A 26,079-nucleotide genomic window follows, 5' to 3' on the forward strand; every position below is an offset into this window, starting at 1 on the left:
TTATTTTTATTTTTAATTTTTATTCAGACGGAGTCTCACTCTGTCGCCCAGGCTGGAGTGCAGTGGCGCGATTTTGGCTCATTGCAAGCTCTGCCTCCTAGGTTCACGCATTCTCCTGCCTCAGCCTCCCGAGTAGCTGGGACTACAGGTGCCCATCACCATGCCCCGCTAATTTTTTTGTATTTTTTAGTAGAGATGGGGTTTCACTGTGTTAGCCAGGATGATCTCTGTCTCCTGACCTCGTGATCCGCCCACCTCGGCCTCCCAAAGTGCTGGGATTACAGGCATGAGCCACTGTGCCTGGCCGAAACACTTATTTTTGAAAAGCTGATTCTTTTTTAAAATTTTTATTTATTTATTCATTTTAATATTTATTTTAATCTTTGTTTATTTATTTATTTATTTTTGAGATGGAGTCTTGCTCTGTCACCAAGGCAGGAGTGCAGTGGTGCAATCTTGGCTCACTGCAACCTCCACCCACTGGGTTCAAGCAATTCTCCTGCCTCAGCCTCCCTAGTAGCTGGGATTACAGGTGTGCACTACCATGCCTGGCTAATTTTTGTATTTTTAGTAGAGATGGGGTTTTGCCATGTTGGCCAGGCTGGCCTGGAATTCCTGACCTCAAGTGATCCACCCGCCTTGGCCTCCCAAAGTGCTGGGATTATAGGTGTGAGCCACCGTGCCCAGCCAATTCTTTTTTTTTTTTTTTTTTGAGACCATCTTGCTGTGTTGCCCAGGCTGGAGTGTAGTGATGCGATCTCCACTCCCTGCAATCTTCACCTCCTCCCCAGTTCAAGCAATTTTCATGCTCAGCCTCCCAAGAAGCTGGGATTGCAGACATGCACCACCACACCCAGCTAATTTTTGTATTTTTGGTAGAGATTAGGTTTTGCCATGTTGCCTAGGCTGGTCTCGAACTCCGGGCCTCAAGCAATCTGCCTGCCTTGGCCTCCCAAAATGCTGAGATTACAGGTGTGAGTCACCACGCCTGGCCTAAAAAGCTGATTCTTGATCCCTTGCCCATACTATTTGAATCAGAATATTTGAGGTCAGAGCCTGGTAATATACATTTTAACATCATTCCCCACTTGATTCTTATGGAGTCCAGAGAGCTTCCTCTGAGAACTATTGTTCAATCTACTCTACATTAAAGGCTATAAAAGCCCTCCGTAGAGAGAAATAGAAACATGCAGTGCCCTCCTCTCTAATAAACATTGATTTTAAAATCCTTCCTAATCATTAGAATTTATTCCCAGTTTATTGCAGATCTGAGCATATCCTGGGAAATGGCTGAGTTCCCAAGGTCAGTGGCCCTTACACCCTCTGAGGTGGTCAGGATTGCTGATGGGCCCATCCCAGCTGGCCCTGGTTTGCTGACCAATCATCTTCAGGTTCATCAAACAGGAATCAGAACCTCAGGGCCAGGAGCGGTGGCTCACATGGGTAATCTCAGCACTTTGGGCAGCCAAGGTAGGTGGATCACTTGAGGTCAGGAGTTCAAGACCAGTCTGGCCAATATGGTGAAACTCTGTCTCTACTAAAAATACGAAAGTTAGCTTGGTGTGATGGTGGGTGCCTATAGTCCCAGGTACTTGGGAGGTTGAGGCAGGAGAATTGCTTGAACCTTGGAGACAGGTTGCAGTGAGCCAAAACTGTGCCACTGCACTCCAGCCTGGGCAACAGAGTAACACTATGTCTCAAAAAAAAAAAAAAAAAAAAAAAAAAAAAAAAAAAAAAAAAGAACCTCAGAAGCCTAAGTGGTGTTCAGAACCATCTTCCAGGATAATGGGGACTGTGGCTTTTTCTGGGGCCAACCTCAGGTCACCAATTGTCTTCCCAACACTACCCCAAAACTCTGTCTAACATTTCATACCGGATGCAAGGTTTCTTTTCTTCCTTGAGACAGGATCTTGCTCTGTCACCCAAGCTAGAGTGCAATGGTGCAATCATAGCTTTCTGCAGCCTTAATCTCTGGGGCTCAAGCAATCCTCCCACCTCAGCCTCCTGAGTAGCTGGGACTACAGGCATACAACCGCCACATCTGGCTATTTAATTAATTTTTTTTTTTTTTTTAGATCGAATGCCTGTTGCCCAGGCTGGAGTGCAGTGGCGTGATCTCGGCTCACTGCAACTTCCACTTCCTGGGTTCAAGTGATTCTCCTGCCTCAGCTTCCTGAGTAGCAGGGACGACAAGCATGTGCCACCATGCCCAGCTACTTTTCTTTTGCATTTTTAGTAGAACAGGGTTTCACCATGTTGACCAGGCTTTTTGGGAGGCCAAGGAAGGCAGCTTGCTTGAGGCCAGGCTGGTCTCAAACTCTTGACCTCAAATGATCCGTCCGCCTCGGCCTCCCAAAGTGCTGGGATTGCAGGCATGAGCCACTGCACCCAGCCTAATTTTAAAATTTTTTAGTAGAGATGGGGTCTTATTATGTTGCCCAGACTGGCCTCGAACTCCTGGGCTCAAGCCATCCGCCTACCTCAGCCTCTCAAAATGTTGGGATTACAGGCATGAGTTACCGCAACCGGCCCTTGTTTCATCTTAATTACCTCCTTAAAGGCTTTATCTTCAAATATAATTACATTAGGGGTTAACGCTTCAACGAATGAATTTTGAGGGGACACAATTCAGTCCTTAACAGCAGCTATGTGTGGCATGTTGCTGCTTTGTAGCTTTTCTTTTGGAGCATTATGAACATATCATACTTCTCAATACTGTAATCGTTGAACTTACGATTATTATTACTATTTAGAGATGGGGACTTTTTATGTGGCTCAGGCTGACCTTGAACTCCCAGGCTCAATCAGTCCTCCTGCCTCAGCCTTTTGAGTAGATGGGACTACAGGTATGCACCACTGCTCCCAGCTTACAACTGTTTTTTTTTTTTTTTTTTTTTTTTTGAGACAGTCTCGCTTTGTCACCAGTCTGGAGTGCAGTGGCGCGATCTCGGCTCACTGCAACCTCTGCTTCCCGGGTTCAAGCAATTCCCCTGCCTCAGCCTCCTGAGTAGCTGGGACTACAGGCATGCACCACCACGCCCAGCTAATTTTTATATTTTCAGTAGAGATGGAGTTTCACTGTGTTGTCCAGGATGGTTGATCTCTTGACCTTGTGATCCACCCACCTTGGCCTCCCAAAGTGCTGGGATTAAAGGCATGAGCCAACCCACCAGGCCCAGCCAGCTTACAATATTTTTATGAACAGTATTTTAAAGCAACAAATCTCCCTTTCCTCATCGAAGAAATGTGAAAATAATTCTTGAGGCTTCATTTTCCTGTGAAAACAGCACACAAAGAAAAATGCATAAACATAAATGTACACTTTAACAAATTATGAGAAAGCAATTATCCCTTTAGCTGCTAACCAGGTTGAGAAATAGAACACTGCCTACAAGTCAGAAGCCACCACGTACCTTCCAAATCACAACCTCCTCTCTCCCTTCGAAGGTAACCACTGTCTTGTCTTTCATGATATTCACTCCATGATATTCACTGTTCTTTATTTTTTTTTAATTACACTATTGAGCATACAGGACCGTCAGTGAAAGAAATAAAGATTCCATATGATTTATGGAGCTCAAATTCTAACAATAGACGGTGATCAAAAGAATAAACATAATAAAGAAACTACAGGATGTTAGAAGGTGATAAGTGCCGAAATCGATTAGAGCAGGGTAAGGGGGTTGTCAGCACAGGTGTCAGGAGCAGTAGTTTTGAAAAGTGTAGTTGGCAAAACCTTGACGGAGGTGGGCAAGTTATCTGGATGTTTGGAAGATGGATGTTTCAGGGAGTAGGAACAGCTAAGGTAAATGCAGGAGGTGGCATGTTAGTTTCCCAAGGTACCACACTGGGAGATTAACAATGGAAATTTGTTCTCTCTCAGTCCTGGAAGCTAGAAGTCTGAAATATCAAGGTGTCAGGAGTATTGGTGCTTTTTTGGAGGCTCTGATAAAGATAGTCTGTTCACTCCTTTTTTTTTTTTTTGAGACAGGGTCTCACTCTGTTGCCCAGGCTGGAGTTGCAGTGGCATGATCATAGCTCACTGCAGCCTTGATCTCCTGGGCTCAAGAGATCCTCCTGCCTCGACCTCCTGAGTAGCTGGAACTACAGGTGCATACTACCATGCCTGGCTAATTTTAAATTTTTTTGTAGAGATGGGCTTTCACTATGTTGCCCAGGCTGGTCTTGAACTCGTGAGCTCAAACGATCCTCCCGCTTTGGCCTCCCGAAGTGCTAGGATTACAGGCATGAGCCACCACACCTGGAGTAGTTCCTTATTTTTTTTTTTTACCTTCTGATCCTTGTCAGCAACCCCTAGCATTCCTTGGCTTGTGGACACATTGCTCCAATCTCTGCCTCTGTGGTCACATGCTGTTCTTTCTATGTATCCATATGTGTCATAAGTACATTAGCAATTAGATTTAGGGCCTACCCTAAACCTGATTAGATGAGGTCATCTGCAAAGTTGGCCTGATTAGAGGAAGTCATTTGCAAAGACCCTATTTTTAAACAAGGTCACATTCACATGTATGGGGAATTAGGACTTCAACATATCTTTTTGGGGGACACAGTTCAACCCATAGCAGGTGGGAATATGCTGGGCAGGCTTAAGAAACTGCATGGAGGTCATGGAGGCAAGAGCAGAGTGAGCAAATGAAGAATGGTATGAGTGGAGGTTAGAAAAGCTGTGTGTGTGTGTGTGTGTGTGTGTGTGTGACAGAGAGAGAGAGAGAGAGAGAGAGAGAAAGAGAGAGAGAAAGAGAGAAGAGATCAGGTAGAATCTGTGGGTCATTGTGAGAACTTTGATTGTTTTCTCCAAATGAAAAGGGAACCATTGGCAGGGCGGAGTGGCTCACATCTGTAATCCCAGCACTTTGAGAGGCCAAGGCGGTTGGATCACTTGAAGTCAGGAGTTTCAGACCAGCCTGGCCAACATGGTGAAACCCCATCTCTACTAAAAATACAAAAATTAGCCAGGTATGGTGGTGTGTGCCTGTAACCCCAGCTACTTGGGAGGCTGAAGTGGGAGAATTGCTTGAACCCGGGAGGCGGAGTTTGCGGTGAGCCGAGATTGTGCTGCTGCATTCCAGCCTGGGCAACAGAGCCAGACTTTGTCTCAAAAAAAAAAAATAAAATAAAATAAAAGGGACCACTGCTGCAGGATTTGGGCAGAGCGTCATGCCCTGGCTTACAATTTGAACAGCTCACTCTGGCTGCTGTGTTGAGGAAAATCGTAATGTCCAAGAATTACCTGTCTGATGCTAGGATATCTAGCATCAGATACATAGTTTGTCAGAGGTGGTGCAGGGATCCAAACCCAGGCAGTCTGGTAGTAGGGCTCATGCATCTGACTCCTTCACTGTGCTGTTAGCTACGGCGTGCCTTTATCCTGGTGTTGAAGTCCAGTGTGATTTCAGGCATCACGGGCAGGACAGCTTCTCTACTCTCCCTGCTTCTTTGGCTCACCAGCTTTAGATTCCAAAACCACGGAGGGAGCCAAGGTCAGGGCAAGCGTGTGTGTGCTAACCAACCTGGCCAGAGAAAGAGCGGTCTGGCCTTTCTGTAGTACACATGGTCTTTCCTCTTGCATTTCTGTGTCCTGATCTCGTTTTATAAGGACACCAGTCATATTGGATTAGGACCCACCCCTGTGACCTTATTTTACCTTAATCACCTCTTTGAAGGCCCTATCTTCAAATAAAGTCACAGTCTGAAATACTTGGGGTTAGAATTTCAACATATTAATTTTTGGGATGGGGGATACAAAGCCCCCAGTAACAGGAACCATCTTAAAATTCTGCCTACTGCCAGGTGCAGTGGCTCACGCCTATAACCCCAGAACTTTGGGAGGCCGAGGTGGGCGGATCATTTGAGGTCAGGAGTTCAAGACCAGCCTGGCCAACATGGTGAAACCGTGTCTCTACTAAAAATACAAAAATTAGCTGTGCATGGTAGCGCGCGCTTGTAGTCCCAGCTACTCAGGAGGCTGAGGCAGGAGAATCGCTTGAACCCAGGAGGTGGAGGTTGCAGTGAGCCGAGATTGCGCCACTGCACTCCAGCCTGGGCGACAGAATGAGACTCAGTTTCAAAGAAAAAAAAAAAAAAGAATTCTGCTTACCACATCTACATTTTGGCTAGAGGTGTAAGGCCAGTACTAGTTTTTATGAAACTTACTAGAAAGTCATGAATTGTCACACTCTGCTTGTGGGGTTTCAAGTCTTCTTTTAAAGACTCACTCTTTGCAAAATGTAAAGCATTTTCTGGCATTTGAAGTATTATTCGAACATTTCCAATTTCATAAAATTTTATTTATTTATTTTGAGACAGGGGCTTGCTCTATCGCCTATGCTGGACTGCAGAGGCACTACCTCGGCTCACAGCAACTTCTGCCTGTCAGGCTCAAGTGATCCTCCCACCTCAGCCTCCTGAGTAGCTGGGACTACAGGCATGCACCACCACATTTGACATATATATGTATGTGTGTGTATGTGTATATATATATGTATGTCTCTGTAGAGACAAGGTCTCATATTTCCCAGGTGGGTCTCAAACTCCTGGACTTCAGCAATCTGTCCACCACTGCCTCTTAAAAGTGCTGGGATCACAGGAGTGAGCCACTGTGCCTGGCGCTTCCTGAAATTTAGAATGGAATACCAGATTTAGAAACTGAGTAGACTCTATAAGACTACTTAAATACATGTTAGAGACTTTGCTTAATGTTGGGATAGGCATAAGCTTGTTCTGGCATTATTTTAATTTTTAAATGTTACTATTTTATTTATTTTGTCTTTTTTTCCTACAACTCTTGGTTCTGTGGGGATTTCTGGCATTATTTTATCTCCATTTTTTCCTTTCTCAAATATGCAATATATAATTAAAAGCACAAAGATTGCAATGTCTACTAATGAACTGCAGGGGTGTCCTTTGATTTATAGTTGGCACTGTGGAACTAAGAAGCTGAGAAACAATTAAGAATTTGTTTTAGAGGAGCAAGCAGACAAAAAAGAATTAAGGAGTAAAATCCCCAGGCAGATTTATCATTAGGAGGTCAGTGCTTCAGTGAGAGAAGTTCCGTATTTTTAAGACAGGGTCTCACTCTGTTGACCAGGCTGGAGTATAGTGGCACAATCATGGCTCACTGCAGCCTTGACCTCCTGGGCTCGAGTGATCCTCCCACCTCGGTCTCCCAAAGTGCTGGGATTATAGGTATGAGCCACTGTCCCTGGCAGGTTCAGATTTCTTGAATTTCATGATTAGACTTTCTATCAGAGCACTCGGCCTCTTGTTCTGGCCTCCATTTCCTCAGGAAGAGTTCAGTTGAATGGGATTTTAAAATTTGATTTTTACTTTTAGAGATGGGGCCTTGCTATGTTGCCCAGGCTGAAGCGCAGTGGCTGTTTACAGGTGTGATCGTACAGCACCACCTCCTGGAACTCCTGGGCTCAAGTAATCCTCTTGCCTCAGTCTCCTGAGTAGTGCGGACTATAGGTGTTCCATTTATATATATATATATATATTTTTTTTTGTGGCAGAGTTTCACTCTCATTGCCCAGGCTGGAGTGCAATGGCACGATCTCGGCTCACCACAACCTCTGCCTCCCAGGTTCAAGCAATTCTCCTGCCTCAGCCTCCCTAGTAGCTGGGATTATAGGCATGTGCCACCAGGCCCAGCTAATTTTGTATTTTTAGTAGAGACGGGGTTTCTCCATGTTGGTCAGGCTGGTCTCGAACTCCCGACCTCAGGTGATCCACCCGCCTCGGCCTCCCAAAGTGCTGGGATTACAGGCGTGAGCCACTGCACCCGGCCTTCCATTTATAATATATTTTAAAAGCCAATAAAATGTGACTCATTTAAAAATAATATTTATAATTAGAGATCTTATCTCAGTTTTCTAATTTCTCCTAGTTTCAAACTAATGATATGCTCTTTTTATTCTTTTAATTATTTATTTAAAAAAATAGAGAAGGGTTTTACCATGTTACCCAGCCTGGTCTCGAACTCCTGGGCTCAAGCCATCTGCCCACGTTGGCCTCCCGAAGTGCTGGGATTACAGGTGTGACCCCCAGCACTCGACCCATGATATATTTTTATTCATTTATTTAGAGACAGAGTCTTACTCTGTCACCCAGAGTGGAGGGCAGTGGCGTGATCTCGGCTCACTGCAACCTCTGCCTCCCGGGCTCAAGCGATTCTTGTGTCTCAGCCTCCCAAGTAGCTGGGACTACAGGCACGTGCCACCACACCTGGCTAATTTTTGCATTTTTAGTAGAGACAGAGTTTCACTATGTTGGCCAGGCTGGTCTTGAACTCCTGGCCTCAAGTGATCTGCCCACCTTGGCTTCCTAATGTGCTGGGATTACAAGCGTGAGCCACTTTGCCTGGCCTCAATGATATACTTTTAAAGCAACAATATAAGTCAGCATGAAATTGAAACTTCAATTGAACTGAAGCAGGTACATCCTTTGCTTTAATTAGTACTTTATAGGGTTACACTGTAACACCCTAAAGGTCTCATGTATTAAGATGTGTAAGGAAATACTTTTTTTTTTTTTTTTTCCTATTCTTAGAACTAATGCTTTGTGTTTGCCCAAGGGAGGAATTCAAGTGTGATTGTCAGGGGCTGAGTTCTCCTGGTATAAGCTGCTCCATGGCAGATGCAGGTTTGGTGGTGCCAGCCTGAGAACCAGCCAGGGATTCCCGCTACTCCAACTCTGCAGAGGATCCTAGGCTGTAAATCCCATGCTATATCTTGGAACAGGATAATCGATGCTGACCTGCTTTGTCTCCCAAGGAATAGGGCACCTGGAGATTGTGACTTCTACCTCTAAGAACAGTAGAGAAGTCTACCACCAGCTGCAGCCACTATTGTCTGCTTTGGTCATACAATAATGTGTCTAAGATATAGAAACCCACTCTAGAGCAGCAAAAATGGGTGAGTGGATGAATGTTTTTGTAAGGATACAATGGGAGTTTTATGGATACAGGAACTGTGGTCGGGTCAGAGAATCCAGAGAACTTAAAAGAGGTAGCTCAGGAGTAAAACTGACCTGGGTTCAAATCTGACTCTGCAACTTACTAGTTGTGTAATCATAAACAAATCACTTTTATAGCCCTTTATGTACGTATTTTTTCTTTTCTTTTCTTTCTTTTTTTTTTTTTGGAGACAGAGTCTCACTCATTCACCCAGGCTGGAGTGCAGTGGCGCAATCTCAGCTCACTGCAACCTCCGCCTCCCACGCTCAAGCAATCCTCCTACCTCAACCTTCTGAGTAACTGGAACTACAGGTACGTGCCAACACACCCAGCTAATTTTTGTGTATTTTGTAGAGACAGGGTTTCGCCATGCTGCTCAGGCTGGTCTTGAACTCTTGAACTCAAGTGATCCACATACCTCGGCCCCCCAAAGTGCTGGGATTACAGGAATGAACTGCTGTGCCTGGCCATTTTATAGCCCTTTAAACTTTTTTTCCCCCTTAACTGTACTAGGGAAAGTATTAGTTTCTTCCCCCTTAATCTGTGAGGATCAGATGCAGTGTAAAGTGGCGAAGAATGATGGCTAGCATGGAGTAGGTGGCCAGCAATATACTTTAAAAATGACTCCAGTCCTCTAAGCCTGGCTCATAGGAGACTCATGGGCCATTCCCAGAAATAGAAAAGATAGACAGAGGAGATGGTTAACGAGTAGGAGGTGAATTACATTTTGGTTATGTTGAAATTTTCGTCTGAACAAGATAGTCCAGTAGGAGGTTGCCACAAACTGATATGCATCTAGGAGAGAAGCCAAGGCTGGCTAGAGAATCAGATCTGGGACCCATCCAATGAGAAATGGTAGTTACATTAGTGAGAGCAGAGCCGCTGAGAGTACTGAGGCAGAACAAATGGATTATGGGCAGACATACATTTAAGGGAGAGAAGAATGAGAGAAATAAGCACAGGAGTGGCCAGACAGGTGAGACAAATAGAAACTAGTACAGAAAGGTAGAGAATATTTAAGACTGTTATTTGGTGATTTTAAAGTTTTTGAAGATGTGTTGTTTTGTCATTATGCTAGAATTGGTGTCATTACTAGAGAGGTTTTATAATAGCCATTAGAAAACTGTAAGCTGCATTTTGTGATTTACACATTAAGTTAAAAGAAATAAAATGTCACTTTTAGAAGCTAGAATGACGATACATACACATATATACATGTATGTCATGAGAAATTATCATAATATTTGAAAAGGGTAGTTGCGAAAATGTTTTCAAATGTATAATCTAAAACCTTGCCCTAATTATAGTCCTGGGAGAATATGTAGTGCTGTGTGATGAGGACAGCACAAAAAAAAGACTGAATAAGGCAGTCTTGGGTTCAAATCCTGTGACCTTAGAAAAGTTATTCGTGTTTGAGGTACCGCCATTTTTTCTTCTCTAATATCCCTAAAATCCCACCCCTAAATTAATAGTAGCATTTATTGTGTGATAATTAAGTGAGACAATGTATATGAAGTACATTGAACAGTACTTAAAACATAGTAAATGTTACCACACTATTATTGTTTCTGTGTTAGGTGTTGATGATTATCTTTTGCATTCCTTCTTGTGCTTTAGTTTTAACACTAGGTGGCAGCAATGCTCTCTTAACCAATTAAAACGATACTTGCTAATTTTCTGGCGTAGAAGAGATGGGTGAAGCCTTACCTAATAGGAAGATGTGTGTAGGACACCAGCAAAGCAGGGCGAAAAGATGAATAGAGATAGCAATAGAGATATGTATAGAGACATCAACAGAGACAGAGACAGAAATAGAGGGAAAGAGGGAGAGAGAGAGAAAGAAATTGTAGAAAGAATTTGCTATTTCAAAAGGATATACTGAAATAGTCATTGTGAGGAAACCAGATCTCTTTTGGATATGCACCTTCTAGAAAATTGTATTATTTTAAAATACATACAGGGAAGTGGCAGATACCATGTATTTTTTTGTGTTGACAATATTAAGGATCTTAAGTGGTCCTGGATGGCAAATGTCTGTAAAGTGTAATGTGTTTTACTGTTCATTTTAATTTTAGCATTAATCTTAATTATAAAACTATGACCATTTTCCTCTATATAAAACATTCCTTCTACAATAAGATATTTAGTGGTATCTATTGCTATCTAATGCTATCTATTGTTGTGTAACCATTATCTCAAAAGTTGGTAGCTTAAAATGAGGAAATAATGATTTCTTTTTTTTTTTTTAATTGAGACAGGGTCTCATTCTGCCACTCAGGCTGGAGTGCGGTGGTGATCATAGCTCACTGCAGCCTCGACCTCGTGGGCTCAAGGGATCCTCCTGCCTCAGCCTCTGGAGTAGTTGGGCCTACAGGTGTGTGCCACCACATCCAGCTAAGTTTTTTTCTACTTTTTGTAAAGATGGGGTCTCTCTATGGTGCCCAGGCTGGTCTTGAACTCCCAGGCTCAAGTGATCCTGCTGTCTCAGCCTCCCATAGTGTTGAGATTACAGGCATGAGCCACTGTGCCCAACTATGATGAATCTTTATTATCCTATATTTTCTGAAAGCCAGGAATGCTGGGGTGACTTAGCTGGGTGGTTCTGGCTCAGCATTTCTCATGAAGTTTCAGTCAAGACCTCAGTTGGGCTAAAGTTATCTGAAGGCTCGACTGGGCCTTGAAGAATCTGCTTCCAAGATGGTTCAGTCACATGGTTGGTGGCAAAAGCTACAATTCCATAATAATTTCTCCATAAGGCAGCTTGAGTGTCCTTTCAAATGGCAGCCAGTCTCTCCTAGGGTGAGTGACCCAGGAGAGACTGCAAGAAGGAAGCTACAATACCTTTTATGACCTTATCTCAGAAGTCATAGGCTGTAATGTCCACCATATTTGTTCATAGCGAGTCACACAGGAAATAACTAAACACAATTGTCAGGAATTTTATACATATGCTGGAAATGGAGTTCCTGTATAAATAAATCACAGGCATGACCTCTTCCAGTGTGGCTCTGGACCTATTTCTACATCTATAAAAAGATATCATGCCATAGAACCATGAGGAGCTTCAATTCTAAGGTGGCCTGTTCCCTATCTTGATATAACCTCAAATAACTTCTCTGTCTCTGTTTTTTCATCTCTAAAATAAAATCACCTAAGAAATTGCCTTTCAAATTTTTTAGACCCATTGTAAGGGCTGTACATTGAGCCTGAACACACACACATGTATGCGTGTTTTACATATAACAGAAATGAAAGTGCCACAAAACAATACCTTCTTACACTTATTTGTGTGATGTACTCTAATTTTATTCGCCATTCTATGCTAACTCATTTTTAAAAATTCAGGCCAAAGGCCGGGCGCGGTGGCTCACGGCTATAATCCCAGCACTTTGGGAGACTGAGGCGGGCGGATCACGAGGTCAGGAGATCGAGACCATCCTGACTAACACAGTGAAACCCCATCTCTACTAAAAATTCAAAAATTAGCCGGGCGTGGTGGCGGACGCCTGTAGTCCCAGCTACTCGGGAGGCTGAGGCAGGAGAATGGCGTGAACCCGGGAGACGGCGCTTGCCGTGAGCTGAGATCCTCCACTGCACTCAAGCCTGGGCGACAGAGCGAGACTCCGTCTCAAAAAAATAATAAAAAAATAAAAATTCAGGCCAAAATCTGTAGTACACTGGTCTCACAGTCCATCGAGGGTTTCAACATTCTTTGTGGAAAGAAAACATCCGCCCTCACTCCTCGGTGCTCACTTTTCGTTGGTGGTAGAGCAGAAATGCTGAAGAGCGAGTGAGTGAGTCCTCACTTTCCAGTTTCTGGGAGGCACAAAAGCACCTTTGAAAGATGGGTCAGCCCCGCGAGCCTACTCTAATTAGAAGGATCAGAAGTTGCTTGTCAGGTGGAAAGGTTACTGTGTTTATTTTTATTTTTATTTATTTATTTTTTGAGACGGAGTCTCACTCTGTTGCCCAGGCTGGAGTGCAGTGGTGCCAATGGTGCGATCACGGCTCACTGCAACCTCAATCTCCCAGGTTCAAGCAATTCTCCTGTCTGAGCCTCCTGAATAGCTGGGACTACAGGCGCGTGCCACCACACCTGGCTAATTTTTATATTTTTAGTAGAGATAGGGTTTCACCATGTTGGCCAGGCTGGTCTCGAACTCCTTGACCTCGTGATCCGCCCCTCACAGCCTCCCAACGTGCTGGGATTACAGGCATGAGCCACGCGCCTGGCCCATCCACCGTGCCCGGCCCATCTGTGTTTATCTTTAAAATTTGGCTTTGGAACTTGCCATGTGACTCTGGGAAGTCCTTTAACCATCCTGAACTCATTCGTCGGCACCACAATTGGAATAATGAGTAGTATCCTTCTTGCCTATTTCATAAAGTTGTTATTAGGCTCACAGTCAATTAGGCACTTATCACGTGGTGAAGAATCTCAGGACAGGATATTTCATCCTCACAACAACCCTCTAAGATATAGAGCATTATCTTTGTTTTATAGATGAAGAAATTGATGCTTAGAGCAGTGACATATGTGAAATCTTAAAGTTAAATCTTAAGTGGTAGAGCTAGAATTCCAAACCTATTCTGACATCAAAACCCTCATCCAAAATGGAAATGTAAGCTCGTTTCATTTGACCACAAGGGGTGGCCATCTGATGTATTCAAATGAAGAAATACGCAGTCACCACAGTGTAATAATGACTTTAGAAACTGATGCTGTCTTGCTGTGAACACGAACATCTAAAATATCACACGTGGGCTTTGAGCTCACTGCCTTCGCCCACTGCAGCGTGAGAACGCTGGCAACAGGGCTTCGGTTCCCCAGATGTTAGCAGCCAGGACTGGGTACATTTCTTGAAATGGCGCCCCCAAACAAAGTCCAGATCGCTTGGATGCAGCCCCCTACATTGGAAAGCGTCCTTCCCAGGAAAGGTCTGGCTTACAGCCCTCTCTTTGGCTGGTTGGCTGGGTTCCGAGAGCGCTGCCTGCCTGGGCCCTGTAGCCAGAGAGCTGACCCCGCGGGGGCGCGTCTCCCGGGCCCCGCGTCCCCTCCCTGACGGGTGGGGCGGGCCCCACAAAGCCCTTTATTGAGGCTCCGGCGTGACGCGGGGAGCCCCACACTCGGCGCCCGCCGCGAGCGGGAAGGACGCGTGTGCCCGCGGCGCGGCCCCGAGGCGTGTGCGCGGCCATGTGCGGTTAGCGCGGCGCGCTCTGTCCTCCTTTTCCCGGCCGCGACCCTCTGAGCCCCTCGAGTCCGGGTAACCAAGCAGCCAGCGCCGGCTCGCTGGGACCCGCCACCCTGGAAGCCCCGCGCCCGCAGCGCGTTCCTGGCGAGTCGGAGGCAGGGTGGGGCTCCGGCGTGGGAAGGAGCCGAGGCTGAGGCCGGTCCCTTAGCCTCGGGCTCTGTAGGCTGCCGAGGCCCCCACCCGTCCCGGGAACCGGTTCCTCCCGGGCTCTGCGCGTCCAGGGAAGGGAAAGAGACTCGCCCCGAATCGGCGTGCAAGGGCGGGGCGCGGGAGTGGTGCTGAGAGTTTTGAATGAGGGAAAACCTGGGAAAGATTGTTCTGCTCAAAGTGCCCGGGCTGGGGCGGGTGGTTCCTGTGCAGGCAGAGCCTTTGGTCGCTCAGCACTGCCACGGTCAGACACATTTTGGCGCAGCGGTGTTGGAGCTGGTTTGGCAGGCTCAGGCAGGGGCAGAGAGCACGACACCGAAACTTTGTCTCAGGATGATGAAACTTGCCTGGCATTTTCTTCTTATTCGGTGGCAAGAAATGAAAAAATGAGTTCATGGAAAAATGAAAGAGAACATGGTTTTACATTTGGGGTTCAAGTTCATTGAACACTTATTAAGGACTTTCTGACATTCAGAAAAATTTTTTTCTATTGTTTGGCTACAAAATATTTATGTGAGAAGCATTAATTAGGTGCGTTGCAATCATTTCAGGTAAAGTGAACAGAGTTATCTGTGACATTCCACCAGGCACCTACGTAAGGAAGTCGTACTGTAATAACTCGCCATGGCGTATGGATTGCCAAGAAAGAACACAGTGAAAACCATTTTGCGGGGCAGTTGTTATAATGTGTAAGTGTGTGTATATATATATATATATATATATATTTATTTAAAATCAGGGTAAGCATTGACTGGGGTGGGGAGTATCTTTGTTAAGTAAAATGACTGGACGCTCTATGCTCCTCATGAGATACTGGGCTATATGAAGTATTTTCAGGTGTCTGGGTTCTGAATTTTTTTTTTTTTTTTTTTAACGCAACTGCTTTTATAAGTTAATCCCATTCCTGATTATCTTACTTGGTCTTTACAACACAACAACACTTTCAAGTGAGAAAACTGAGGTTCAGAGAAGTTTGATCAAAGTCACAGTCCTGTAGTAAGGAAATGTCAGGGCTAGACTCGGGGTCTTCTTGTTCCAAGACAGCATTTTCTGCTTCCACCCACATCTTTTAAAAAACTTTGTTTAGATCCTCCGCGTCTACCAAAAAAATGCCCCGGTGTCAGATGTATCTTAACAGAGCACCTAAGTAGCTGGCAGAAAGGGTTGGTTTTGTATCCTGTATACTTTGGCAGGCAGTGGATGGTTTCCAATCAAGAAGACCTGGACTCTAAGCCTGGCCCTGCCCCCAGTTCCCTAAGGCCACCTTCTTCCTCCTTGATCTCTGCATTTGCAAGATGCGTATAACAATTGGCTATGCGGTGTGGATTATAAATGAAGTCATGTATGTAAAGTACTTGCACATTGCCTGTCATCCAGTGAACGCATCGTGAGCACGTGTTGCAACCACACAGTAGTTTCACTCTGTGATATTGTAGTGCAGTCTTTTCCTCTCTTAAACATTTGATTAGGTGTCAACTGAATTTGTCTTTTAAACAATATTCTATGAAGTAAATGAAGATTCCCTATGGGATTATAAAACCAGAGCTATAGGAAATTCAGAGAAAACTCACTGTTGCATTTTGTTTAGTTTTGTCAGTTTAGTATGTGTTTAGACCTTGAACTATGGACAAGTACCATTATACTAAGTATCATTATAAACATAATTTTTATGTGAAGATACTCCTATTTCTGAGAATGACTTAAAGCACTGATTCCATGGTTTTAGTTATGCAGAACTTTATGTCATGAACAATCTCTGTAACACCAGAGATTTCATTCTCTTTCATTCTCTCAAGATAGTATTTGATATCATACTATTTATAAGAATAGCCAAGTCAAGGGGAACAGAATGGTAGTAGCGCTCTTTAGAGTTCATTTGCCAAGGTAACTCCCTACCTGGGGCTTTTTTTTTTGATTCAGTGTTTTTAAAGGATTGTAAAAACAATACACTAAAAACATCTAGCGTATGAAAGGTAGATAAAAATGATATATCTCCCCATTCCCATTCCTGATTTCCACTCAGAGGTACAATGTCTTATATGTTTTCTAGAATTTCTGTGGCTACACAAGACACATACACACATGTATACACACACACATATGTCTTTTTAACACATGGAATCATATTGAACTTTGCTCTGCCCACCGCCTTCCAACATATCTTGTATAGCCTAATAGGCAAGAGCACTGATTCTGGAGTTTGACTTCCTGGGTTCAGATCCCAACTTCACAACCAATGGCTTTGTGACCTTGGGCAAATTGTTCTCTGCACCTCAGTCTCCCTCCCTCCCTCCCTCCTTCCCTCCCTCCCTCCCTTCCTTCCTTCCTTCCTTCCTTCCTTCCTTCCTTCCTTCCTTCCTTCCTTCCTTCCTTCCTTCCTTCCTTCCTTCCTTCCTTCCTTCCTTCCTTCCTTCCTTCCTTTCTTTCTTCTTTCCAGACAGGGTCTCACTCTGAAGTGCAGGCTGGAATGTTGTGTACCTCGTGGGCTTGAGTGATCCTCCCACCTCAGCCTCCTGAGTAACTGGGATGACAGGCACGCACCACAGTGCCCGGTGAATTTGTTTTATTTTTGGTAGAGATGGGGTCTCACTTTGTTGCCCAGGCTAGTCTCAAACTCCTGTCCTCAAGTGATCCACCTTGGTCTCCTAAAGTGCTGGAATTACAGGCATGAGCCACCATGCCCAGCTAGAGATCTTTATTTTTTTTTATCAAGACAGGGTATCACTCTGTCACCTCAGTGCAGTCTCAGCCTTAGCCTCCCGGGCTCAAGTGATCCTCCTGCTGCAGCCTGTTTTGTAGCTGGAACCACAGGCCTGTGCCACCACATTCGGCTAATTTTTTGATTTTTTGTAGAAATGAGATCTCATTACATTGCCTAGGCTGGTCTTGGCCTTCTGGCCCCCAGCGATCCTCCTGCCTCTGCCTCCCACAGTGCTGGGATTATAGGCATCTACATCCTCTTACATGGAAAGACTGGATTGACTTCATGGAGGCTGAATCAAAGTTCCTGGTGTAATTTCTGGTCATTGTTCAGTATTATCTCTATATTAGTTAACATAAATCTCCCTCTCCTGTCTGGAATTACAACTCTGGAAAATTCTGAACAACTCCCCACCCCATAAACCAAAATGTCTAGTGGCAGATGGAACCGAGAATTAATGTCTTCTACATCTCACATGGTAGGTGCTTAATCAACATTTATTGAATGCATTAATGAATTTTTGCCCCAGACAGGAACCTTGGGATCTTGCACTGCTTGCAAAGAACTGGTACACAAACCTAGCCAATATCAAGTTGCCTTTCTTGGAAGAAATTTCATTTGGTGGTTCTGTGCAGCTCACAAAATGTAACACCGTTAAAGATGGACTGCTCCCTTCTGCAGAATGTAAGTTCCTTAAGTTCTGCTTTAATAAGTTATAAATTGTGTGTGTCATTTGCTTATCAGAGAAATGTTTAAATCCGTGTATTTACACCCATACCTCCTATCTTTGTAGCTCTGTCATCTTGTTTATTATTCAAGCATATGGATTTTGCTGTATGATATTCAGTTTTGACTTAGTTATGCCTGATGAAAAATGTATGTCAGATTGTTTTGTGTATTTTCTTTTTCAGCCATCAAACTCGAAAGGGAGTATGAAGGGAAGCGTCTTTGTAAACTGAAATGTCAAGAAAATACATCTGAGGAAATTAAGCTTCTCCTGAGGGAAAGGCCAGCCGGTTTGAGAAGACCTCTTCCATCTAAATGACAGTCAGCTCATGACTGAATCTGTACTCTGTCTCTTGCATCCAAAGGGGATGAAGGTCTCTGGACGTTTCACTGTGTAAAGTTCGGGGCAGATATTTGAATGCCCACTGGTGGATGGGCCACTGCCCACAGCTGTGGGTTAATGGCCAGCTCTGACAGATCTTCTGAGTCCCTGACATACTCTTGTTCCTTGTATCACAAGCTACAGCACTGTAAGTAGATGAAAATGCATTTGGAGTTGAGTCGTTTGTGCTGTTCATTTTAATTTTTGTAAAATTGAACTAAAAGAAGAGGAAATTTCTTCAGCTGCATTGTTTTCAAAAGACCTCTTGAATATGCATCTTTGAGATCCCAAGGAGGGACCAAAAAGAAGGCAAGAGAGAAATTCTCTTAAAAATGATAAACTGAAACATTTCATTTGGTTAAGAAAAATAATAGACTTCATTTTTAGTACTTCTCTAGTTTCCAATTTCAATGAAACATCATTGAATATTCACATGTGGTACTTTAAAGTAGCAAGTAGGGCTTACTTTGTTTTTGTTCTAGAAAAATTGTCAGGCTGGAGGTGATGGCTCATGCTTATAATCTCAGTACTTTGGGAGACTGAGGTGGGAGACTCGCTTGGGCCCAGGAGTTTGGGACCAGCCTGGTCTCTACAAAAAATTAAAAAATTAACTGAGCGTGGTGCTGTGCCTATAGTCCCAGCTACTTGGGAGGCTGAGATGGGAGGATCCCTTGAGTCCAGGAGTTTGAGGCTGCATTGAGCTGTGATCATGCCACTGCACTCCAGCTTGGAGGGCAGAGTGAAAACGTGTCTCAAAAAACAAAAACAAAAAAAGTCAATCTTTTTCCTTCTGCCTAATTTCTTATTTTCTATCTGGAATGACCCTGAAGCATATGGAACACACATAGTTATGTGAAAGTGACATGAAAATACACAGAAGGTCTTATGAGAAAAACACAGACTGGGGGATGGGGAATTGATTAACTGGAAAGTATTGGATTTGGATGAACCAATTCTTCTAGCATTTGAACCAATAAAGCATACTTGGATATTAATGTTACTTTTGAGCACAGTGTAGTGTTTTTTAGATGATTTAGTAAGCATTTTAGGATCTTCTGATATTTTCTTTTTCCCACCCAGGCTGGAGTGGAAGTTTCACTGTAACCTCTGCCTCCCAGATTCAAACAATTCTCGTGCCTCAGTATCCCGAGTGGCTGGGACTACAGGCATGCACCACCACACCTAGCTAATTTTTGTATTTTTTAGTAGAGACGGGATTTCACCATATTGGCCAGGGTGGTCTTGAACTTCTGACCTCAAGTTATCTGCCCACCTTGGCCTCCCAAAGTGCTGGGATTACAGGTGTGAGCCACCGTGCCTGGCTGATCTTCTAGTATCTTAGCTTCATTTCATTATGAAAGGCACTGTGGCATACTGTGCAAGAGTATAGACTTTAGACCTGGGTGCCTTTCTTCAAATCCTAGCTCAGCTGCTTATTGCTATGTGAGCTGGGATAAGTTACCTTGTTTCTGCTTGTTTTCTCATTTGTAAAATCGGGGTAATACAGGTATACCTACTTCATAGGATTAAATGAAAACTGCCAGGCACACAATGAGAATTACTCTGGTGTTAGCCATTACTGTGAGTATCACTATCATTATAATCTAGGTATAATCTATATTGGGCTGACTCTCTTGACCTTTGTACAGACCAGAAGTCTTGAAATTTAAAAAATTTGGTTTTATTCTTACAATATATATGTACTACTTGCCCGACCATCTGACCTGAATTTTTAGTTCAAATTAAGGCCGCTGTACCTATGGCAAATCCTGATCATTTCTCTTTAAAAGTCATCATCCCTGATAATCAACTTGTCATTTATGTCTTTCTCTTAAAAGTAGCATGGAGAATTTGTGTGCAAAAATGTCACATCCTGATGTCCCCACTGTGTAACCCAGGAGCATAGATATCATTTTGTGGTCTGCCCTCTGGAGCCACCAGGGAGCCCTAAGCATGTCATACCTCACTTCACAACCTGGCACTTTCAGTTAGTGGCATTAATTGGGAGTATAAGTAATATGCTTCCATCTGTTGTCCAAAAGACCTTCAGGATGGCTAAATAGTAGAAAGGAGAGTTTTACTGGTGATGTCAGTTAGCGAACTGGGAAGAGAGTCTCTGGAGTGGACTGAAGGTGCTCTTTCTTCGAAGAGGGAAAGCGCAGGCTGGATTTTAGGCCTCCCAGGGCCTGTATCACGCAATAAAGTAATACGTATTCAGCAGGTTTTGGGGGAAAAGCTGTACATATGTATGAAGGTAGTCAAGCACATGTGCAATGGGCAAACATATATGTAACGTACTTCCCATGTTCACTTTGGGATGGGGTTTTAGCATTAAAATAAGGTGGAGTTTGGCTCTACATCAAAAGTGAACTACAGGGCACAAAGACAGTTCATGAGCAGCCTGTATAAGCTGGCAGAAACTGGCTTAAGGTCTGCAGTTGCTTTTCATAAAAGAAGGTTTGTAAGGCTGGTCTTCTGTTGAATCAGAGTTGCAGTGGTCTGGGATGTAAATCAGGGTCAGGAGGGCTGTGATAGCTCCTGTTGGTATGGAGTTTAGCAAGAGTGTAGTTTTTCTTCTAGGGGTAAGAATTTAGGAAGTTGTCATGTCAACTGAGCCCTGAGCCCCTTGATGCTATAGTAAGTTTTATTTCCTTAACCTTATGGACTATCTTAGTTGATAAAGAGGCATCTGTTTTGATCTCTCAGATCACATATTCTTTTTCATAATGTTGAAAATGAATGAAACATGTATCTGTTTGTTAAAAGTTTGCCAGAACAAAATATTTTAACGCTCCTTGAGAAAAGATGGAATTTGAGAAAGCTTTAGTTCTTCATGATTTTCTTGAGAGAGGAGTCCTGCTTCTAGCTTTGAGATTCTGTTAATCATGATTTTAGGCAGATGTTTCTGAGCCTCTGAAAACTGCACATATTGAAATAAAATTACATTGCAAAATTGAGTAATATGTGTGTATGTCTCTCTCTCTTGAAATGCCCTAACAGCAGGAAAGGAACGTTCTTATGTTAGTGTTCCAATGCCTAACTTATATAGTTACTCAATAGACATTCATTGATGGAACATTTTCAGGGCTGGGCATGGTGGTTCACACCTATAATCCCAGTACTTTGGGAGGCTGAGATGGGTGGATCACCTGAGGTCAGGAGTTCAAGACCAACCTGGCCAACATGGTGAAACCTCATCTCTACTAAAACTACAAAAAATTAGCCAGGCATGGTGGCATGTACCTGTAATCCCAGCTAGTCGGGAGGCTGAGGCAGGAGGAGAATCACTTGAACCCAGGAGGTGGAGGTTGCAGTGAGCTGAGATCACACCATTGTACTCCAACCTGGGAAACAAGAGTGAAACTCCTCAAAAAAAAAAAAAAAAAAATCAGATGGTGAAAGATCCATAATAGAATGCACTTGATAGTTGCTTTCTTATTTTTTATTTTTTTAATTAAAAAAATTTTTTAGAGACAGGGTCTGGCTCTGTTGCCCAGGCTGGGGTGCACTAGTATGATCATTGCTCACTTCAACTTTGAACTCCTAAACTCAAGCAATCCCAGCTACTTGGGACTATAGCTGCTTATGATCCCACCATGCATGGCTAATTTTTTTTGGTAGTCTTTGTATGATAGGGTACTTTTTTAAAATCAGGAGATAGCCATGATATGACCGAATATGGGACTAAAACAGTTCAAGCCAAAGGTCAGAATGAACAAATATACCATTTTTACATAAAACATTTTAAAGTTATAACAATTTAATTAAAACTGATAACAATTCAACTTCAGTGGCATACAAAAATTCTAGTTCTTTACCTCTCCACTTTCCCCCACTTTGGCATTGCTGTTAGAAATTATATATTTCTATATTGTGTATTCATTAACATAATTTATAGTTATTTTTTATGCTTTTGTTTTTTAGATTCTATGCCAAACTTAAAAGTGATCTATACAACAACATTACACTGCTTACAATATTATAGAATTATATATATATATACAATTTTTTAAAATTTTTTTGAGACGGAATCTCACTCTGTTGCCCAGGGGAGTCAAGTGGTGTGATCTCGGCTCACTGCAACCTCCACCTCCTGGGTTCATGCACTTTTCCTGCCTCAGCTTCCTGAGTAGCTGGGATTACAGGCATGCGCCACCATGCCCAGCTAATTTTAGTAGAGACAGGATTTTGCCATGTTGACCAGGCTTGTCTCGAACTCTTGACCTCAGGTGATCTGCCTGCCTTGGCCTCCCAAAGTGCTAGGACTACAGGTGTGAGCCACTGCACCTGGCCTAATTCTATATTTTATCTACATATTTACCTTTACCAGAGAGTTTTATATTTTTCTATGGTTTTGTGTTGCTGTCTAATGTCTTTTTGTTTCAACTTGAAGGAGTCTCTTTAGTATTTCTTGTAGGGGGAAGGCCTAGTGGTAATGAACCTCCTCAGCTTTTGTTTATCTGGGAAAGTTTTAATTTTTAAAAATTTTTGAAGGACAGTTTTGCCAGACGTACTGTTGTTGGTTGGCAGCTTTTTCCATTTTAGCACTTTGAATATATTACTTCACTCCCTTCTGGCCTGGAGGGTTTCTTTTACTTGAGAAAGAGTCTCGCTCCGTCACCCAGGCTGGAGTGCAGTGGCGCAATCTCGGCTTACTGCAACCTCTGCCTCCTGGGCTCAAGCAGTTCTCCTGCCTCATGCTCCCGAGTAGCACCACCATGCCTGGCTAATTTTTGTATTTTTAGTAGAGACGGGGTTTTACCATGTTGGCCAGGCTGGTCTCAAACTCCTCACCTCAAGCGATCCGCTCACCTTGGCCTCCCAAGGTGCTAGGAGTATTGGTGTGAGACACCACACCTGGCCCTGGCCTGCAGGCCTTCTGCTCAAAAATCTGCTGGTAGGCTGGGCTCGGTGGTTCATGCCTGTAATCCCAGAACTTTGGGAGGCCAAGGTGGGAGGATTGCTTGAGACCAGGAGTTTAGAACAATTTGAGCAATATAGTGAGACCTCGTCTCTACAAAAAATAAAAAGAAAATTATCCAGGCATGGTTGTGTGTGGCTGTAGTCACAATTACTCCAGAGGCTGAGGCAGGAGGATTGCTTGAGCCCAGGAGTTCAAGGCTGCAGTGAGCTATGATCATGCCATTGCACTCCAGCTTGGGTGACAGAGCAAGATCCTATCTCAAAATTTAAAAAAAAAAAAGAAACAAAACAAACTGCTTATAGTCTAATAAGATCTCCCTAGTATGAGATGAGTCACTTTTCTCTTGCTGCTTTCAAGATTCTCTCTTTGTCTTTGACATTTGACAGTTTGATAATAATGTGTTTTGGTTTGGATCACTTTGGTTTATCCTCGTTGGAGTTTGTTGAGCTGCTTGAATTTGTATGTTCATTTTCTTCCTCAAATTTGGGAAGATTTTGGCCATTATCTCTTCAAGTAGGCTTGCTATTCCTTTCTCCCTTTTCCTTCTGGGTCTCCCATCATGCATATATTGGTCTGTTTGATGGTGTTCTAGAAGTATTTTTGGCTTTCTTCACTTTTCTTCATTCTTTCTTTTTGCTTGTCTGACTCAATAATTTTAAGTGATCTGACTTCAAATTCACTGACTCTATTTTTTTCTGCTTGATTCAGTGTGCTATTGAACTCCTCTAGTGAATTTTAAAATTCAGTTATTGTATTCTTCTGCTTCAGATTTAAAAAAATGGTTTCTGTGACTTTGTTGATATTCTCATTTTGTACATGTATCATTTTCCTGATTCTGTTTAGTTGTTTATCTTCTCTATTAGCTCACTTAGCATCTTTCAGATGTTTAGTTTGAATCCTTTGTCAGGTAAATCATAGGCCTGCATTTCTTTGGGGGTTGGTTTCTGGAAATTTATTTTGTTACTTTGATTGGGCCATGTTTTCCTGTTTCTTTGTAGGCCTTGTGACCTTTTGTTGAGATTCGGGCATTCAAAAAACAAAAACAAAAACAAAAAACAGAAAACAAAAGAACCAAAACCTCCAAAGCCAAATAAAAAACAGCTACCTCTCCCACTCTTTAGACATTGGCTTAATGCAGGGGACGGTCTTCACCAGTCAGCCTGGCTAGAGTGTATGGGGACCTCTCAGACCTTTCTGGAAATGCATCTTCTCTGGGCTTGTGTGTATAATTTCCCAGTTAAAAAAGATTTGCTTGCTTCTTCACTGGAGCTCATAATCGTTTGCTTTTCCTGGTGTCTGTCTATGGTACTACACTCCCTCTAGTGCCGTAACAAACTGTGGAGCTTGCCTTTGTTCTCAATGGCCCCCCAACCTGGCATCGCAACTGCTGTTCTGGTCACTGTTCCAAGTCAGGTAAGATAGAACCAAGTCCTTGAGCAGCATCACTGAAAAACCAGAATGTTGGATACACAGTGCATTCATCTCTTTCACTCCTGAGGAAAAAATGGGGTTAGAATTTTTCTCCTGATTGTACCACCTTGTGCATGGGAGAAGGAATGGCTAGGGCAGGTCAAATGCCATGAATTTTCCTACCCATTTCAATGCACTTGCTGAGGTGCTGCAACCTCTTAACTTGTTTCTGGAGTTCTTACAAAAGCAGTTCGGTTTGTATATTGTTAAGTCACTGTCTTCCTTGGGGAATGAGGATCTGAAGCTTCCTATTCTGCCACTGTACTGATACCACTCTGCAAATATACAATTTTTGATACATTGCTATCACTCTGGGATTTGGGGGTTATGGATAAGTTTGAGGTTACAAACCTGTTCATTCCAATATTAAGTCAGTAGCATAAATGAGCAAGATGGTCCAGTGAAGCCATACAGGGAGTGCAGAGACTGGAGAAGGGGAGAGCATGCACCTTCTCCAAAGGGGCAGCAGCTGCTCAGCTCCAGCCTGTCAGTGTCATGCTAGAGTGGCATCGAGGGGATAATCTTCCAGTTTGATTTTCGCAAGGGGAAGCTCTTCCAATTTTTTGAGAGAATCTGAAAATAAAGGTGAAAAAAAGAACACAAGCAACTCCTTATTGTGGAAAATTTCAAACATGCAAGAGTAGTAAGAATAAGAAATGAATCTCTACGTCTCTATCATCTTGCTCCAGCACTTATCAACTCACGGCCAATTTTATTTCACTTATACTCACTCACTTTCCATACCCCAGTCCCCACTATTGGGTTATTTTGAAGTAAATTCTAGATAACATATCAGTACATCTGTAATTATAGAAATACAGATTTTATAAATGTAGATTTCCAATTTTATAAATGTGTGGACCAGTCAAAACATTCCTGGGGGTTATAATCCATGTAGGCCCATTGTTTAACCTCAGATTAGGGAGTTGTGTCTGGTGGTTGCTGCTTTAACATATTTAGAAGCCATTATCTAAATTATCCCGATACTTTCTTCCATCTGTGACATATGGCACAAATGAAGAGCACTTTGTTTCAGGAGTTTTGATGTGAGTGACTCACTTGATTTAGTGATCCTCAGCCCTGGAAAAAGTTGTCGGGAACCCAGGCTCTGTATATAGCCTTGGTTGCGTGACTTGAGAAGGTGGAACATCCACATTCCTAGTCCAAATTTGCCTCATAAAATTCCAATGTACTCTGTGTAAGACTCTGATCTGCCAACCAGAAACACTCCCAAAGTTTCTTGGCTGAAAGTCTGGGAGTTGGAGCTTTCACCAGATTACCCACTCTACTTTCTTCCCACTTCCTTTCCACACTTGTCCTCTCCTATTTGTTCTTTCTGACATTTTGACTAATTTTCCTCCATCTCAGCAAGTATCATAAATATTACAGCTGGATTGTTAACTGGTTAAAATGTGGAAACAGACCATTTTATGATTATACAACCAAAGATAGCCTTTAGCAGAAATTTAGTGTGTTTTCATTTCTTTGGAAATCAAAACCAAT

The 26,079-nt window shown here is 43.1% G+C and overlaps 1 protein-coding gene across 6 annotated transcripts in view; it reads left to right on the forward strand.

The window, feature by feature from the left end:
• The first annotated feature begins 13,893 nt into the window (after positions 1–13,893).
• Positions 13,894–26,079, forward strand: part of C3H4orf36 (chromosome 3 C4orf36 homolog) — a 55,045-nt gene continuing 42,859 nt past the window's right edge. For 2 of the 6 annotated variants that reach the window (XM_071093335.1, XM_011737763.3), the window contains exons 1-4: positions 14,095–14,238; positions 14,925–15,062; positions 17,604–17,758; positions 17,986–18,330. In XM_071093335.1, the coding sequence (XP_070949436.1) occupies positions 14,998–15,062; positions 17,604–17,758; positions 17,986–18,119 (354 nt within the window). In that variant the 5' untranslated portion in view covers positions 14,095–14,238; positions 14,925–14,997 and the 3' untranslated portion in view covers positions 18,120–18,330. Of the gene's footprint in view, positions 13,913–14,094; positions 14,327–14,924; positions 15,063–17,603; positions 17,759–17,985; positions 18,331–26,079 lie in introns of those variants that run through there. The other 4 variants (XM_011737764.3, XM_071093336.1, XM_071093337.1 and 1 more) reach the window with 4 other exon arrangements.

Source organism: Macaca nemestrina, chromosome 3, assembly GCF_043159975.1.
Source record: "Macaca nemestrina isolate mMacNem1 chromosome 3, mMacNem.hap1, whole genome shotgun sequence".
NCBI classification, from domain to species: domain Eukaryota; kingdom Metazoa; phylum Chordata; class Mammalia; order Primates; family Cercopithecidae; genus Macaca; species Macaca nemestrina.